The following is a 19,030-nucleotide window of genomic DNA, read 5'->3' on the forward strand; positions in this document are numbered from 1 at the left end:
TCAATCCTACCCATGGCTTCGTAAACTTGATCAAGCTTCTCTAGGTCGATGGGATCTCTAATTCCATCCAAGTTAGGCATCATCCTTGAGATGTGGATTGGATTAGTCTTGCCCAAAATCTGGGCCCTCTAGGTGGTATATTCATAGAAACCCTCTTTTCCATTTTAAAAACCAACCCATATTGATATGGTAATGGTGGAACATAAGAGAGTGCATATGCAAAACCCTCTATCTCTAGATTTGGTGTTTCATGCCCCATAAAGCTGGGATGTGCAATTTTCAATGGCCCTTGTTCTATGCATGCCTAGCTTTGATATTGAAGCCTATGAGAAAAAATTATGTGATTGCGCTTATGGAACACTTGGCTTGGAAGTAGTCCACGCCACTGGTTCTTCACCTTTTCTTGTGTTCCCAATTCCTCGTCCAAGGAAGAGGAACTACTCAAAGGGTTCACCTAAAAATATGTAAGTATAGCCCATGAGTTCAAATGAAGGGGTTTTTTAATTCAAAATTTTAAGGGGGTTTTTTTCACAAAAACACATTTATAGAAGGGGTTTTTTAAATCAATTTTGAAAAAAAAACCCGCAAGTCCATAATCACAAGTAAGGGGTTTTTTAAATACCCCTTGAACGCACGTGATACATAGTTTTTCTTACTATTACACTCCCCGAGATGAACTAGAACTTGGTTTCATGGTAAAAAAGCTTCTCTAATGGGATCATTTTTAGGAGATGAATTGTTGATTGGTTTGCAGATTACTTGCCCCTAATGGTACTATAAAAGAGACATGTCACGATTACCAACAACCATAGTTATTGGGCTACTTGGCCATGGCCAAATTTTTGGGGGCAAAAGTTTGGAACAGTGTGGTGTCCAACATGATTTGAGCACTTCAAGTGGGAGTAAACCTTGAGGTTCATGGTCATACTCCTACTTCTCACTAGATCTTCAGCTAAAGATGGGGTGGTTCACAATGCCTTTTTCATGAAGTTTATGGCACCATTCATTGAGCTTGCTGGAAAATCAAGGGCTCGGAGAATTGTGGTGTCTCATCATGTTTCTAAGGGTTCTAATGTTCCTCCACCTACTTCTACATTTAATTAGCTCATTTCTTCCCAAAACTCCTTACTTAGGTAGATTGAAAGGAGTCTTGCCTTCTTAATAGGGAAGCACATCATTTGATGAGATCAAAGAGGCTAGGTGGGTTTCACGAGGTATGGTTTGATGCATTACAATCGACTAGAATATCGTTTGGTATGTACCAACTATTTGTTTCTCTCTGGTAAATTGGTCTTTAACGCTCCGTGAAGAAGCAGGTCTAAATCAAATGTGATGTGCTTCTTGGAGCACATCATTTGATGGGATCAATGCATTTGAAGAGGCATGGTTTGATGCATTACAATCGACTTGATTATCATTTTCAACAATTATCCCAAACCAAAAAGGGTTCTCTTTGGTTAATTAGCACTTCTTGAAGATCTAAATGGAATCTAGACACGTGTGTTCTGCCTTGGTTGTAAAAAAATATATGATATTTTTTTTAAGTTTCAATTTTTTGGTTTTTGAAATTTTTTGTAAGGCTCACATCACTTCAGTATATGTACCTGTTTGGTATGCTCGCGCCTTGTGGACTTAGGCCTGTTAGCTTATAGTCAACGCTTTGTGGGATCACGCTTGGCTAGGCTCGCATCTAATGGCTCATGGCTCATGCTTTGTGGGCCCCCCATGCTAAAGTTAACCTAACTTGAAGGTCTTAACCTCAATTAGCCTTGGTGCCATCTACCAAAGAGTAAATAATTTTACTATATGTTTTTACATGCTTGCAATACCTTTTTTTGTGGTAGATGCATGCTCAAAAGTAACTTAATCACATTTAATGTCATTTTCAGCTTGTGAGGTTTTGTCAATGGGCTTGTACATGCAATGAAGCTATTTAATCATATTTTGTGTCATTTCAACTTGTGAGGTTTTGTCAATGTGCTTGTGCATGATATGAAGCAACTTAATCACATTTTGTGTCATTTTCAACTTGTGAGGTGATTAATGGTCTTAATCCTATTTAATGGTTGTTATGTAAGTAATTACTTATTTTTTCATTATTTTTTGATGGATTTGCATGCTTCTAAGCTACCAATTTAACACAATTGACCCTCTCATTCTAACCACCCTAATGGAGCTAATGCTCATGTTTTCAGAGTGTCTCAATCAGATTATTGGATTTTGCTCTACATTTGGCACCTGAAGTCAAGAAAACCTACACACCTACTTTGGACTCACATTTGGTGGCTCATGTCTTTACTTGGGTAAGAAACAAGCTCATTGATTTTATTTTTTATGAAATAGGCACACTCGGGCGACACAGAGTCCAAGTGGTGCATGGGACTCTGAGCACCTAGAAAAAGATTAGTGATTAGAAAATAGTTATACTTAATACTCTAGTAATTACAAAGGTTAAGAAGTACAATTTTATTAGCAATAATTATAATTAATGGTCTAGTAATTACAAAGGACAAGAACTTTATAAAGATTATGTTTGATAGGTAAATCTTTAAAGAACATAGGTAGGTGTGTCCTTACAAGTCTCCAAAGCACTTTTAATTAGATGATGCAATATTAGGTCCAACTACCTCTAGACTCATGTGATGTCGCTATTGTAGGATCAAAGAAAACCTCTCGCTTGATAGACATTGCAAAATCAACTAGAAAAGGAAAGATGTATGAATATGATACAAGGGAAATAATTGTGATGCCTTCCAAAAGTATCACTCACCTACCTCACAATTTATCTCTAAAATGTACATGAGAATAAAGTTCTTATAGTAGAACAAATCTGCTAAGTTGTCTTTTGATCATTGGCCAAATTAGTGTGTTAAAACTAGAGTGAAGGTGTAAAGTTTAAACGTTCATCCATAGCAATGTCACTATTAGTGAGAATTTAAGTTTTAATATTGTGGGACTCTTGCAAAGACTTCCATAAACAAAGCATTTACATCAGTGTTCCCAAAAAATTCTAAATAACTTAGGCTAAATAAATTGCAGTTTTTAGATTAGAGAAAAAATCCCCAAATTTTGCAAAGAATAAACTTCCAAAATCATCAATTTAAAGAAATAAATTGTAACATTTGAATCATCGCATAAGATAAATTTCAAACACTAGAAGTATCAAATAATTCTCAACGAAAATTTATAAGTTATGAATAATTGGCACTTCCAAAAGTATTAAACTTAAAAACTTACATTAAGAAATTTACAAGGCATGTGTAGGACAACCATCTTTACATTGCACAAAAGCAAAAATAATAATTTTTTTCATTTGATTCTATTGGGGTTAATAAATTTGTAAGAAACATCCATGCAATTTATTTTAGATGGATGGATAGACAAAACATGTTCGACAAGACTACATCATAAAGCACCAAAATATATGGAGAAAAAAAACAAGAATGTAGGCACTATATGTCAGTGCCATTGGAGTGTGATTTTTGAGGGAGCTTCATGGAGGGAGATTTTCTTGGCTGCCCTCTCTCTCTACTTGAACAATCTCTTTCTAACTATTGTGACCACCATCTCCCCCCACCACTGTGCCCAACCCACACCACCAACTTTTCTCCTTCCTTTCTCTCTCTATCTATTACCACACGAGACGTCCTTTTCACTCTCTAACCTTCCCTCTCTCTCCTTCTCCCACCCTCTTCCCTCCCCCTCTCTGACTCTCTCTATCCTTCTCTTTACTCTCTCTCCTTCATTTCACTCTCCCACCCTCCTCTCTCTCCTTCTCTTACCTCTTATCCCCCTTCCCTCTCTTGCTCTCTATATCCTCCTCTCTCTCTCTCTATCCATCACTTTGCTCACTCTCTCTATCCTTCTCTCTCTCTCTCTCTATCCTTCTCTTACCTCTTATCCTCCTTCCCTCTCTCGCTCTCTATATCCTCCTCTCTCTCTCTCTCTCTCTCTCTCTCTCTCTCCATCTCTTTGCTCACTCTCTCTATCCTCTTCTTTACTCTCTCTCTCTCTCTCTCTCTCTCTCTCTCTCTCTCTCTCTCTCTCTCTCCTCTTTTCTAACTCTCTCTATCCTCTCCCTCTCTCTCCTCTCCCACCCTCTCTCTCTCTCTCTCTCTCTCTCTCTCTCTCTCCCCTTGTCCCACCCTCCCTATGCATAATCTCTTCTTCCCTCCCTTTGCCCCCTACCTCTCTTTCACCTCGTTTCTCTCTCTCTCTCTCTCTCTCTCTCTCTCTCTCTCTCTCTCTCTCTCTCTCTCTCTTATTTCACATGACTTTGCATAGTGTTGCATGTGAGTTTATTTTTCTACATTTGTGTTTTTTTGTTTGCGTGACATCACCTACTCTTTATTATCCTTTTGCATGTCAATGCATGCATGTGCCATTACAATATACATTGCACATCATGGCATGACATGGCATTGCATCTGGATGTTATTATATGTGCATATCATTGCATGGTACTTCTTGCCCTTTGCATAGTGTTGCATGTCATTGCATGCCTTTGCACGTGATTGTATGTCATTCGAAGCCTTTGCATGTGACCTTATATCATTGCATGCGAGTACAATTAACAAGGTGAATAATGTATACAATTATACATACAAGATAATTTCATTCTAGGCATGATATCTAGTATGCCTTTAGTATTGTTTCATAAGAAACAATGAAGAATGTAAATTTATCAAGGTCAATAATTTTTCAATTTTGATTGAAAAATGAAGAATGTAAATTTATCAATTTTGATTGAAAAATGAAGAATGTAAATTTTTCAATTTTGATTGAAAAATGAAGAATGTAAATTTATCAAGGTCAATAATTTTTCAATTTTGATTGAGATCATGGCATAATTATTTGATAGGAAGAGAGAGAGAGAGAGAGAGAGAGAGAGAGAGAGAGAGAGAGGGAGTAAGAGAGAGAAGAACATGATGGCATTAAATCATAAGATCGAAAATACAGGTTTTAATTACAAACAAAACCAAGTTCATTCACATATAACTTCGAAATACAACTCTTCTATTATAACTAGTATTCAAATCATGAGCAACAAACCAAAATTTTTATTTAATTAATCAAAATAACAAAAAACTAAAAATTTGACAAGGCAATTAATACAAAAAACAAGGTGATCTATAGTTGAGACTACTTTATTCCATAGAAGTTATTACATCATCCTCTCGAGCTAAAGACAACTATGTACTTATAAGGGCTACTACAATCAAGCATTGTTCCTATACCTATGAGCTTTTTTGGGCTACTCTATTCTTTAACTCTTCTCGTGTGTAGGGGCTCCTTTGTCTTTTCAGTAATATACCTATAACTCCGCCAAGTGTGCCGATAGCCTGCTTCCAATCTTCAAATTCCACACATACAAATCACCACAATCAATAAGCTCATCCGTGAGCATCTCGCTCCAAAGATTGCAGGCCTCTCGTGATTCTGAGATGTTCTGTTGTATCTCCACCCGTTTTGTTGCACGAATCTTTGCAAACTCTATCGAGGGTTCCCTTAAGAGTATAGCTTGGGCCATTAGAAGAAGCCATTAGAGATCAACAAAGGTTGGTTAATGATGGTGTGTTAAAACCCTAAAGATCTCTCTAGCTAATCACTATGCATAAACATGCATAAACCAGGCATATACTCATCCACCCGACCACCCTAAGCCCAAGGGTGTACACATAAATACAATGAAGTACCACATACCTTACCTTGGTGTCCCATACTACCAAGAGATATGACTTCACTCCAGGCACATAGCTCTAGCATGAAATGACAAGAGAGTAGATACAATGCTCTACACAAGAGAACATCCCTTGAGAGTGCCCCATGCCCCTATTATATAGGAGGGCCCTTTAGTGACTCTTGACTCTCCATTTCCATGTGTGACCCTTGGTTTCCTAACCCTAACCTCAACCTAAGGTTAGACCTAACCCTTGGCCCACTAGAGCATGTTCCCATGCTCCCATGCTTACATGCCTAGGGTGGGTTAGCCTCCTAATATATGCACATAATAGTGCGGGAGAGAAATACAATGAGAGGGAGAGGGAGGCAATAATATTTGGAAGTGAGGATTAGAGTAAGAGCCAGGGGTCATATTTATAGATACACAAAGCTAAAAGCAAAAAGGTACTTTTCATGGTTATCCACTAAGAGATATTGATCCCCTAGTAGATAGCTTGCCGACACATGAGTTTGAAGAGAAATGAAGAACTGCATTTTATAAAGATGAAAGAAAGTGGAGGCATGCTCCAAGGCGGCTGGCTGTGATTGCAAACCTTGCACAAGGGTAAGGTTTCTTTGAGTAAAAAATCCTACACTCTTTTCTCTCTCTATTTCTTCGGCAAACAACATTTCTTTAGGGATCCCACCATTAAATCTTAAGAGACTGTATTTTGGGAAGCTTTTTGAGGAAATGGTGGGATCCCTAAAGAAACAAGGTGTGGTAGCTTCAAACCCTGTTATTGTCAAGGCTACCAAGCGTACTGTGTTCATATGCGTAACATTCTACAAAGCTTACTTAGTACTTAGTTGTACTCTTATATTCGTAAATTGAATGGAAATAATAATGTGTAGATGGATTTGTAAGTGCCATGTGGAGAGATATATTACAAATGTGCCTGCAATCTTAAAAGATTGGCACAATCCAAAACATGAGAGCACTATGTATACACAGAAGCAACTTTGAGACCTTTGGGATGCAGGGCTATACAAGAGATGCCCATTGTTCCTTGACTTTCCAAGTTACAAATTTCCTAAGATCGAGAATGAGATGTACTGTTGTAAAGCAAAGCAATCAACCATGGTATGAACTATACAATTAGATATTTCAATTTATTTTAAATATTGATTCTTATATCTTTTCTAATCATGAATTCTATTGTGAAGCCTAGAAGTCTACGTGACAAATGATCACGTGTTCAAGGCAAGGGAAAAGGTCTTACGAAAGATGAAGGCAGTGACGAAGATGAAGAGGATGATGATGATGAAGGGGAAAAAGTGCCAAAGAAGGATGCAACGAAGGGAAAGGAAAAAGGAAAGGCACTACCGGAAGAGGATGACTCTGATACCTCTCCATCGGAATATGATGAAAGCGATTATGAGGATAACACTCGCAAGATCGAGGCAACCCCAAAAGTTGAAGAAGTGGGTCATGCAAAAAACACAAGCAAGGCACTCCTTTACTTGTGGATCATTGGTATTATTGTTACATTGTTTGGATACTAACTTAGATTAAGTTATGAATCCATATAAGCTTGGCAAGAGGTGAAGCGCCAAATGCACCATTGTGACATATTAATCCATCTAGCTTGGGTGACCTAACCGCAATCAAAATGAATTTTAGAGGTATGATTTTACTCATTGATAATGATAATGTAATGTATTTGTGTGGTGCATGCACTTACAAAATGTACGCTTTGTAGGAGTGTCTCGTCATACCACGACAATAGTCCTTGGCATTCCAAGCGAACACCAAAGTGCTAGTTCCTCTACCGTTATAGAAGCCTCGGTGTTAATAGGTGTAATAATCAATTGTGACCACATGTGAAAGAATTGTAAAGGTTTGCCCTATAATGATAATTGATGTATAACTCTACTCAACATGGTGTGGCAGGACATCATTCTACAAAGATGATGGCATTTGTTGGGGATCCTTTGAAGATAGGCCGAGCAGTTCTAAACCAGGAGTGTCCAGAACCTTTACTGTTAAAGGTGTCAATATAAGCATATCATGTGATTGTATTGTAGTGAGGTTTCCCATTTCTAAACCAAGAGTGTCCACAAGAGCTAGAACATGTATTTGATATGTTGTAGAAGGTCAACGGGGAGATAGGACCTTTACTGTTAAAGGTGTCACTACAAGAACAACGTGTGATTGTATTGTAGTAGTGAGGTTGCCGACAAGAGGTTTTGCTTATGGCTACCCCGATGACATTGTCCCACCATGGAATCTCTACACATATGAGTGATGAGATGATTTTCCCTTCATTAAGATCTTATGTGTTGTTGTGCATATGTTGCGTGCATGTCATGCTTACATTTTTTGTGTATGTCATTCTAATGCCACATAGATGGAGAGGAGCATGCATTGCTTCAGATTCGTGAGACCATCTAAGACGACAATGGCTCTATTATTATCACCGGTACTGTGTATCAAGTGGCAACCATTATAGCTCACACCGAGCGCTCTGGTTCTCCTTAGACACCCTGGTGAATGTGCGATGTACAACGTAGATTGGAAAGGCCTTTGGACAAGAGGTAAGCAACACTAATCATAGAGGTTGCCATTGAGCATCACTTTTTGCTACAAAAAATCATCTCATACTCTTGTGTACTTACATACCCTCATCATTGCTACCTTCACGAGCATAGTTAGACAAAACCATACACAACCTTTCTCACCTGATTATATCATTAATCCTTGTAAGATGATGCACTAGGACCGAAGCCGAGATGGGATAGCATGGTGAGGTATGGAGTTAACATTTTTGTGCTCCAAAATAAGGGTGTTACATTTTTTGGTGGAATTAAGAGAGATGTTTTCTTTGCAGGTGGATCTCAGCGTGGATATGACTTTTGGGATATCCTGTTGAAGCATCGTGTAAATCAAGGGCAAGTGATCGTAGAGATTTATGCTGGATGTGGAGACTGTGCTATGGTAGCATAAAAATTAGGCATAAATATTGTTTGTATTGATCTCGAAGAGGATGTAGTGGAGGGTGTCTTGATGAAGATTTCATTATAGTGCAATAAACATATTTATTTGAATATTTAAGTGATTGGGTTTAGCAATTGTTTATGATTGTGTTATGATCTTATGTTTCATATTAAAAAAGAGAGAAAGAGGGTGAGAGCAACGTATGTTGGGGTTTTGTATTTAGACATCATTCCCCTCTGCACAGCAACAACGATGTTTATGTACAACATGTCGTACAAACCAATAAAGAATCGACATTTTCTGTATTGTGTGGATGAATAAGGTAGTGAAGCGTTTGTAGACTCGAGGATCTGTACACAAAACATGAGTTAAGTATGCTGTGTTGAGAAATGAGAAGGAAATATAGAGAGAGTGAGAAAAGAGAAGGATAGAGAGAGAGAGAGAGAGAGAGAGAGAGAGAGAGAGAGAGAGAGGAGGAGGAGGAGGAGGAGAGAGAGAATTCGCGATCGCGGCCATGCATAGATTTTCAGCCTGCACAGTGTTTGTGGTTGCCTTGGTTTCTCTGTGGGTGAGCTTGAAGCGGTTCCAACAGTTGTGTTAAAGTTTTACCCCCCCTTTTGGAGCCATTCGTGTGGATAAATTTTCCATTCGGGCAGTGGAGAAGTCACGATTTGCGACCGCGCACGGTTTTCAACTTACACAGTGTTTGTGTTTGCCCTAATTTCTCTGTGGGTGAGCCTGAAGTGGTTCCACCAACTATGCTAGAGTTTAACCCCCTTTTAGAGCCACTCGTGCGCAGAAAGATTTTCCATTCGGGCAGTGGATCCTCTCCTCTTTGTTTTGCAGGGTTGAAACACAACTCTTCTCCTTCTTCTGGTGGAAGCATTAATTTTCTGTGTTGAGCAATGGAAATGAGTCAAGGAACCATAGATATGGATTTTGTGGAGGCACATGTCTCAACAGAAGATGCAGAGAAGTTTGAGGGTGGAGGGCCAGAACCAGAGTCTAAAGATCAGGCTAAAAGGCATAGATTGATCGGCAGTGAATATGGAGAGAAGGAGGCTGGTCGCATGCTTCAGGATACCTTGCTTTTTGATTCACTTCACCATGAGGTGGCTTTTGACTTTTGAGTTGCACAAGCTAATCAAATTTTGTAGCCATATGTGATGGCAAATCATGTTAGGGCTTCCAAGACTCCAATAAAGGAAGTGGTAGATGCCCGAGTAGAAACATGGCGGTTTGTGGCACAAGTGGAATCCTTTCATAACAAGGTTGCAATTTTCTTTTTAACTGGATGAATTCCATTCTTTAGCAAGATTATAGATTGGTTACATGATTTATTAGATGGTAATTTTATGGAGAATATCTTTGACAGTCCTAGAGGATTCTAGGAGGTCCTATTCTCATCCAAAGAAGTTTGAGATTTTGATATGCAAAAAGTCTCATTATTTCTAGATGGACAGTTGGTGCATGTTGTACCCTAGCACCCTATGGCACAATATATAGATATGTTGCACCAGGCATGCTCTATTTGGGTGGAGATTGTAGAATTTCCATCAACTATGTGGGAATTGTTACTGTTGGCCATGCGTACTATTGGGGAGGTGTTGGTGGAGCCCAGAATGTCGTCCAAGAATAAAAATAGGGTTTGCATGCTGTGGGATAGTGGGAAGCCTCGACCTCGACAATTGAGGTTATGCGTGGATAGATTTGACCATTTGTATTTTGAATTAAAGTGGGGATCATGGGAAGATACAAATAGGCCATTGCTTCCGTTGTGGGAAGATGGGTCACTTCATTTCAGAGTGTCTAGAGGAGGTGAATGCTCAACCACCACCACAACTGAATGTGTCCTAGGGTCCGACTCATAAGGATACGTTAGCTCCTATTTTGCCATCTGGTTTGAATATAGAGAAGGGAAAACAAGTAGCAAAACAAAGTGAGTAAGTGGTAGATAAAGGTAAACAAGTTTTGGTAGAAGAGAGAGAGAGGGAGCGAGAGCAAAGAGAAGGGTAGAGAGAGAGAGAGAGAGAGAGAGAGAGAGAGAGAGAGAGAGAGAGTGAGCAAAGAAAAGGACTGAAAGAGTGAGAGAGGGAGAGGGAGAGAGGGAGGATAGAGAGTGAGAAAATAGAAGGACAAAAAGGGTGAGAAAGAGAGAGAGCAAAGAGAAGGGTAGGGAGAGAGACAGGGAGAGGATAGGGAGAGTGAGTAAAGAGAATGATAGAGAGAGTGAGACAAGACGAGGACAGAGAGAGCTAAAAGAGAGAGAGAAGGATAGAGAGAGTTAGCAAAGAGAAGGATAGAGAGAGAGAGAGAGAGAGAGAGAGAGAGAGAGAGAGAGAGAGAGAGAGAGAGAGAGCGCCAAGAAAAGGATATATAGAGAGAGAGGGGGGGAGGATAGAGAGAGAGAGAGAGAGAGAGAGAGAGAGAGAGAGAGAGAGAGAGTAAAGAGAAGGATAGAGAGAGTGAGCAAAGAGATGGATAGAGAGAGAGAGAGAGAGAGGAGGATATAGAGAGTGAGACAGGGAAGGAGGATAAGAGGTAAGAGAGGGAGAGAGGGAGAGAGGGAGAGAGAGAGAGAGAGAGAGGAGGGTGGGAGAGTGAAAGGGAGGGAGGGAGAGGGAAATGAAGGAGAGAGCGAGAGGGGGAGGATAGAGAGAGTAAAGAAAAGGATAGAGAGAGTGAGAGAGGGGGGGGATAGAGAGTGAGTAAAGAGAAGGATAGAGAGAGTAAGAGATGGAGAGTGAAAGGGAGGGAGGGAGAGGGAGATAAAGGAGAGTGAGAGAGGGGGAGGGAAGAGGGTGGGAGAAGGAGATAGAGGGAGGGTGTGAGAGTGAAATGGAGGGAGGGAGAGGAAGGGACGGTGGTAATAGATAGAGAGAGAAAGGAAGGAGAAAAGTTGGTGGTGTGGGCTGGGCTGGTGGGCTGGAAGGGATGGTGGTAATAGATAGAGAGACAAAGGAAGGAGTAAAGTTGGTGGTGTGGGCTAGGCTGGGCAGTGGTGGGCGGAGATGGTACTGGCAATAGTTAGAGAGAGATTGTTCTAGTAGAGAGAGAGGGCAGTCGAGAAAATCTCCCTCCACCAAGCTCTCTCGGTGACCATCCCCATGCCATTGCAAACATATCTTGATGATGACTCTTTTCTATCCATAATAGCAACAAGTCTTTCCATATTGCCAAAAGAAGCACATCAAAATAGTAGCAAGGGCATAAAAGCTTTCAACTAACAGCAACAAAGCTATATATAGAAGCTATCCATAATAGTAACAAAACTACACAGCTTTCCACAATTGCATAAAAGATATCCACTACAAAAACACAATTACATAAGAGCAAAAACTGTCCAAAACAAGAGTATGAAACCTGTTCACAATTGCACCTCTGCACTAAGCAACACCCATCCAAAAAATTGTGTAGGTAAATTAACTTTATTTTCCAAATTATGTAATCTTTCAAAAATTGTAAATTTTACTTTTTCACGTGTGCTCTGGAACACCATATATATATATATATATATATTTTTTCAAAGTTGGGCGTTAGGAAGCGGGCTTAGTACCCATGGGATCCCCCTTATCCCACAAAGCAGGGGCAAGCTTCAATTGGTACACAAGGGTAAGGCATCAATCAGGGTAGCCAGCAGGGTTCGAACCCATGACCTGGGTTTTGACAACGAAACACCTTAACAGAACACCATATATTTTGAAGACAAACGAGAGAAACCGATTTACCTCCATTTCGCGCTCCGCTCAGACTTTCTGTTTCCAACAATTCTTCATTATTCCTGAACAGGAGAATCGTGATGCTGCATATTTTTGTAGAATATGATGTTTAGCCATGCAGTCGTTGTGGATTGACGGCTGGCACGGCTGGCAAAGCCCAAAAGACATGGTAAGCAATGATTTTGTGGCATCGCCAAGCTCTCAAGAGCTTGCTTTGCTGGGGTTTGGCCGCACGGGCAAGGTCAACTTCAGTCGATCGCCTACCATGGATGCATTGGATGTCGAACATGTGGATTTCATGGGTTCTGAGATGGTGTGCACAGATGAAGTCATGGAGACTTACAGGGGCAAGGGTTTTGATATGTTGAACATAGTGAAAGACATGGGAACCCATGGGGGCAAAGGTAGGGCATTGTCCATGGGCTTTGATATGTTCAGCATAGATGAAGACATGGGAACCCATGATGCCAAAGCGCCTTTGCCCATTGGTTTAGATATGCTGAACATAGAGGAGGAGATGGGAACACTCAGCGGCAGCTGTATGGCAACTTTAAATCCCGAAAACGCTATGTCAGTTGAAGACCTAGTGAGTATTGAAGAACCAAACAAGGGCATTGTCATGCCTGAGCTATCTGTGGATGCTGGCACATGGCAACAATCCAGAAACAGTGCAGTGACATGGCAACACCACAGCGCTGGTGATGTTTTTGAAATGCTGAGCATAGAGGATGCACTAGCCTTTTTGTTACAGACAACTGATGTGCCCTCAGTAGAGAATTTCATCTGCATCTTGCAGAAGTGTAGGAAAACATCAAATCTTGTGCATGGCCGGCATGTGCATTTGAACCTGTGTGATAAAGGGCTGGAAGCTCACAAAGGGTTAGGGAATTATCTCATCCCAATGTTTGTCGAATGTGGAGGCATGGCCGATGCAGAGCGGGCATTCAACCGGTTGGATTATAGAAATGAGCATTCTTGGACTTCGTTCATTCAAGGCTATGTTGACTGCGGGGAAGTACAGTGGGCTGTGGACCTGTACCAGGCAATGCTACATGATTCCATTGATCCTAGCAACTACACGTTTGTGGCCCTACTTAAAGCTTGTACACGGCTCAGTCAAGTGGAAAGAGGCCAATTTTTCCATGCAGAGGTTGTTAAGAAGGGAACGGAAAGAGATTCTTTTATGGGCAGCGCTTTGGTGGACATGTATGCCAAATGTGGCTCGCTTGCAGAAGCAAGCCAGACATTTGATGAGATGGCAGTCCAAGATGTAGTTTCATGGACTGCATTGATCTCAGGATATGTAGAACATGGGCTTAGTAAGGAAGCATTGGTTTGTGTGGAAGAGATGCAGTCGAATGGTTTGTCTCCAGATGCTGTTACCATTGTTTCCAGCTTGAAAGCTTGTGGCAACATAGGTGCCATAGAAAGTTGCCGAAAAATACACACACAGATTGTGAAAATGGGTTTTACTGGTAATCGGTTTGTTGATAACATTCTCGTGGATACTTATGCTAAATCTGGCTCACTTATAGAAGCAAAGAAAGTTTTTGAAGAGCTGCGGGTTAGAGATGAAGTATCGTGGACCTCAATGATTGCAGCATATGTGGAACATGAGCTTGGTCAAGAAGCACTGAGTTGTTTGCAACCTATGCAACTGGAAGGTGTGACCCCAGTTCCTGCAACATTTGTTTGCATCTTGAAAGCTTGTGTGAGCATCGGTGCCATAGATAGTGGGAGAAACCTACATGATGAGATTGTCAAGAAGGGTTTTGAAGGAGATCCTTTTGTTGGCAACACAGTGGTGGATATGTATGCTAAGTGCGGATCACTTTCAGATGCACGGGAAGTTTTAAACAAGCTGCCAGTTCAAGATGCAGTCCCATGGACAGCCCTAATTGCAGGGTATGCTGAACATGGGCATGGTGAAGAAGTGCTGAAATGCTTTGAACAAGTTCGAAGGGGGTGTGTGTCTCTGGATGCTGTCACTTTTGTCTGCAGCTTGAAGGCTTGTGGCAGCTTAGTAGCCCTAGATAAGGGGCGAGAAATACACATTGATATAATCAAGATTGGGTTTGAAGAAGATGTTTTTGTTGGCAATACTTTGGTTGGTATGTACGCCAAATGTGGTGCCCTCATAGAAGCAGGTGAAATGTTTGACAAACTGCCAGTTCGAGATGTAGTCTCCTGGAATGCAATGCTTGTAGGTTTTGCCGAATATGGGCCTAGCGAGGAAGCATTGATCTGTCTTCATCAAATGCAATCAGAGGGTGTACTTCTGGATGCTGTAACATGGGCTTGCATTTTGAAAGCTTGTGGCAGCTTAGGTGCCATAGATAAGGGCCGAGAACTATATGTTGAGGCTGCAAAGAAGGGATTCGAAACAGATCTTCTAGTTGGCAACACTCTAATGGATATGTACTGCAAATGTGGGTCACTTTTAGAAGCTCGAGAAGTGTTTGATACGCTAACAGTACAAGATGAGGTCTCATGGAATGCATTAATTCGAGGTTATACTGAACACGGACTTGATGAACAAGCATTGAACTTTTTTCAGCAGATGAAGTTGGAGGGCGTGTCTCCGGATGTAGTTTCTTGGAACACAATGATATTGGGCTATGCTGAACAAGGAGAAAAGGAGAAGGCTTCTATGCTCTATGCAAGTATGCAAGAGCAAGGCCTGTTACCGAACAGTGTCATATTTGTGAGCATCCTGAAAGCATGCGGAGACCCAGCAGCTATCGATAGTGTAAAACAAATACATGCTCAGATTTGTGAACTCGATGGGCTTGAGAAGACTGAAGTAATCATGGAAACCACTCTTATTGACATCTATGGCAAATGTGGGAGCATGGTGGATGCTCAGCAGGTCTTTGATGCATCATCTGGAAGGGTCCTTGCTACTTGGAATGCATTGATTACAGGTTATGCTCGTCAAGGCCAAAGCGAAATAGTCTTCTGCCTGCTTTTGAAAATGGAGAACGATGGCATACAGCCGGATGAAGTCACATTTCTCAGTATTCTCAATGTATGCAGTCATGTGGGTCTAGTGGATAAAGGCCAGGAGTACTTTGAGATCATGTGCCAATTGTGTGGTATTACTCCTCACCTTGAGCACCACACTTGTATGGTTGATCTGTATGGCCGTGCAGGTCAACTGGAAGAGGGTGTGGCAATTGTGGAGAAACTTCCTGCTCAACCTGATCTGGTGGTATGGCATACTGTGTTGGGTGCTTGCCGGAAGTGGGGTAACACAGTGTTTGGAAGTGAGGCATTTCAACAGGCTGTTGTATTGGACAAAAGACATGCTGCACCATATATCTCCATGGCCAACATTTATGTAGATGCTGGCATGTGGGAGGATGTCAAGAGGATTGAGGCAATGAGAACAATTTAAGGAAAGTTCTGAATTTGACATCAGAGAGATTGCGCCTACCTTTGAAGTGGGAGTAATACATAACCCCCCAAATAAAGGTTCCATGAGAAGTGGAGATGTCCTTGTTAAATGGAGGAAAGGTGTCTTATTTCACATCCTTGGATGGATTGGCTTTGGAGTCCTCTATGGGTCATGCAAGGTGTAATATGGGAGGGTTAGCAGTTGGAGTGTGTTAATAATCCCATAAAAGCAGGGCTAATCATAGGGCCTGGGGCCCATGTAAGCGAGTGGGTGTGCACACTGCTGATTGACAGTGTGTGGGTCTGGATCTAGTCTAACCCTACAGGCAGGTAGTGACCTGCTGAACCCCCCTGGTGCATATGGGACACGGCTGGTCTATGGTTTGGCCTCGTGTTCAGGTGTATTTACCCAATCTCTCCCCAACGCTTGGGGGTAGTCGAGAGTGTTTGGCCGTATGGTTGGGTTGCAATGACAGTCCCACAAGCAATTATGGACTCTTCCATGACAAGGAAAATTGCTCCCTACATGCATACTTGGTGATGCAGAGATAGACAAGTTGTATGCACATGCACAAGTGCCTGATCACTACGTCTGAGACCACTGTAAGATGCCTATTATGTCTGAGACCATTGTGTGTTTTGTAAGATGCCTATTGAGATCATGAGGATTTTAAGATGGTGCCATTCAAAGTAAAGCAATACACAGTTTTTTTGCAGAGTTGTGGTTTGCCTCTGCTTTGAAAATGATTGAATGAGGGCTACTGGTAGTGCCTGTGTAAGGAAATGAGAGATGCCTTCAACTTTTGTGCACTTTGATGATTGGTAGCAATGCATCAGGAGCCTCCCCACATATATGTACTGCATGCAGGGATGCATTGATGTGGGTTGACCAACCTTCAGTTACCCAGTCACTAACGAGGAATCCCTTTATATAATTCAATATACTATGTAATTGGATAGGGCATTGGTTTTTGAGACCTCTTCCTTTTGTTTTATCCTTCAGGTATGGGAAAGTCAAAGAAGCAAACCACTGAGGTAAATCCATTGTTAACTATTCTCAACCACGTGATTTTGGGAGCTGAAATCAGGCTTGGCAGTTTTGAGCCCCTGTTCTGTTCATAGGTGCTAAGTGGAAATAAAAAAACAGGCCGGATACCAAAGGGAAGAGCCAGGTGAGGCTGGATACCAAACTTTTTTCTTCCATTGGGAAGATTCAGGTGAGGCCAGGTACCTGAGGGGGCAGCATTGACAGCAAGCCAAAGCACCAGAAGTGCAGCAAGTATAAGCATAAAGGTAGCAGTGTGGGCAGTAGCAAGCAAAGGCAGTATGAGAAGCTTAGCACCCAGGGGTCTGAGTGAAAGTAGCCCACAAATTTCCATCCAAGGGCTTTTATAGGCCAGCACAGTTATTGCAGAATAGCATGCAGCCTACAGTGCCATAAATTTCTCTCTCTCTCTCTCTCTCTCTCTCTCTCTCTCTCTCACACACACACACACGCACGCACGCACGCACGCATGCGCACACACGCGCACATGCATGCACGCACGTGTGCTCAGTGAGTGAGTGAGAGAGAGAGAGAGAGAGAGGGAGAAAATTGGTGGAGACTGATGGCTTTGTATGGATAAGGTGGCCAATACAGATGCTCCAGTCACACAACATGTGCAACCTATTTTTTTTTGGGGAAACATGAACACATACCATAGATGAGCGCACACGGTTGCCTAATTATGGAGGCATGTGAACGATGCTTTGGTTGCAGATGAGTGACTCAGCCAAATAATTAGTTTGTACGTGGCAATTCAACTGTTGATGCAGCTCACACCTCCTCAGATTATGAGGGCATACCACCAAAGTTTCTTCTTGCGTAGAAGGTTATGTGGACCACTGTGATCAGACAGAGTACTGCACCCTTGAGCAGCTTTGACAACGGGTCCCTTCCTTGTGAGGGATCATTGCAAGAAGAAATTGCCCCACCCTCATCATCTTGTTCTCCGGTTTTGGCTCATTCATGATGGGGCAGCTCTGATGCCTGGCATCCTGGCAGGACATTGGAAGGGGTCTTTGGAAACATGTTTTGTGACAGCTTTGTTTAGGAAGATTCAGGTCTACTTCCGTAATACAAAGGCTTACGCATTTGGGAATTCAAAGAGTAGTCTATCGTGGTTCAAATTGAGATATGTTGAAGATATGATGATATCTACAGGAGCATGATACCAAGCAATAGCTTATGAAAACAGTTACTCTACATGAAAATGGTGTTGCATGGCATGAGAATAGGGCAATTTGTAAAATGGCAACCTGGCAACAGGAGAGGGCTAGCCCAATCCTTTTGTGTCAAGGCAGTAAATGCTGCTGTCTACATCCTCAACACGAGCACAACAAAAGCATTGCAAGAGATGATTGCTGTGTATATCCTCAACATGAGCACAACAAAAGTAGTGAAACAGGTGACTTCGCAACAAGCCCGCTTTGCAAGAAGCCCTACAACTTCACATTTTGAGAGAGTGCTATGCCACCTTAAGGTTAGCCAACACCCAAGGGATACTTGTAGCTTGGTAGATTCATATGAAATTGAGCAGGCACAACCACATTTTTCCTAATTCAACAGGATACAAAAGGAAGGAGAGATTTAGGAGAAGTTCATCAATTAGTTGGTCAATATGAAGGTGATAAAGCAATGAGAGCTGACTTCTTTTTTTTGAATGCTAGCTCGGCAGTTAATGCATCGGGCTTCTAACGAAGATAATCTAGGGTCAAGTCTAACTCCCTGCACTCCAATGCAGGCATATAGATTCTTGGCTTGGGTATGCTTTGAAGGTATAGGGCAGGTAGCTAAGAGTATAACTTGATTTTGGAATTCATATCTTGGATCCGATGTATCATCTAAAACAGGTCTTGCTACAAAAGGCTTTGTGCATGTGGAAGTGTCATCATGTGCCTAAAGGGCATAACAGGGGAAGGAGATAAGATTTATAATTATTGGACTCACTACAGTGAGGTAAGAGTTGTTAAATTGACACAAGAATGCTTTTATTAGTTGCATTTATTAGTTCAAGACATGTGAAAGAACGACGATAGTTTAAAAAATAAAAGGCACGGCCTATCGAAATATATCATAAATGTCAGCAACCAATGTAGGCCTTGCAACTTGACCAGGGTGAAGTGCTACAACCATTTTCTATTTTGGAGGGTAAATAAGCACATGCAAGAATAGATTTAATCATTGCTTTATAACTACTAAGGGTTGAAAATGGATGAG

General features: G+C 41.4%; 1 protein-coding gene across 1 annotated transcript; it reads left to right on the forward strand.

Moving 5' to 3' along the window:
- Nucleotides 1–12,181: 12,181 nt before the first annotated feature.
- On the forward strand, nucleotides 12,182–18,791 carry LOC147636998 (pentatricopeptide repeat-containing protein At4g04370-like). The gene has a single exon (XM_086800597.1). It carries the CDS (start codon nucleotides 12,491–12,493, stop codon nucleotides 15,770–15,772), a length of 3,282 nt encoding a protein of 1,093 aa, XP_086656723.1. The 5' UTR covers nucleotides 12,182–12,490; the 3' UTR covers nucleotides 15,773–18,791.
- Nucleotides 18,792–19,030: the final 239 nt, after the last annotated feature.

This window comes from Cibotium barometz, chromosome 7, assembly GCF_041138505.1.
Source record: "Cibotium barometz isolate CiBa-2024 chromosome 7, ASM4113850v1, whole genome shotgun sequence".
Classification (NCBI taxonomy): Eukaryota; Viridiplantae; Streptophyta; class Polypodiopsida; order Cyatheales; family Cibotiaceae; genus Cibotium; species Cibotium barometz.

Bases quoted from the DNA above. Each gene is read 5' to 3' on its own strand.
- LOC147636998 (XM_086800597.1), top strand. From the start codon at position 12,491: ATGCAGTCGTTGTGGATTGACGGCTGGCACGGCTGGCAAAGCCCAAAA.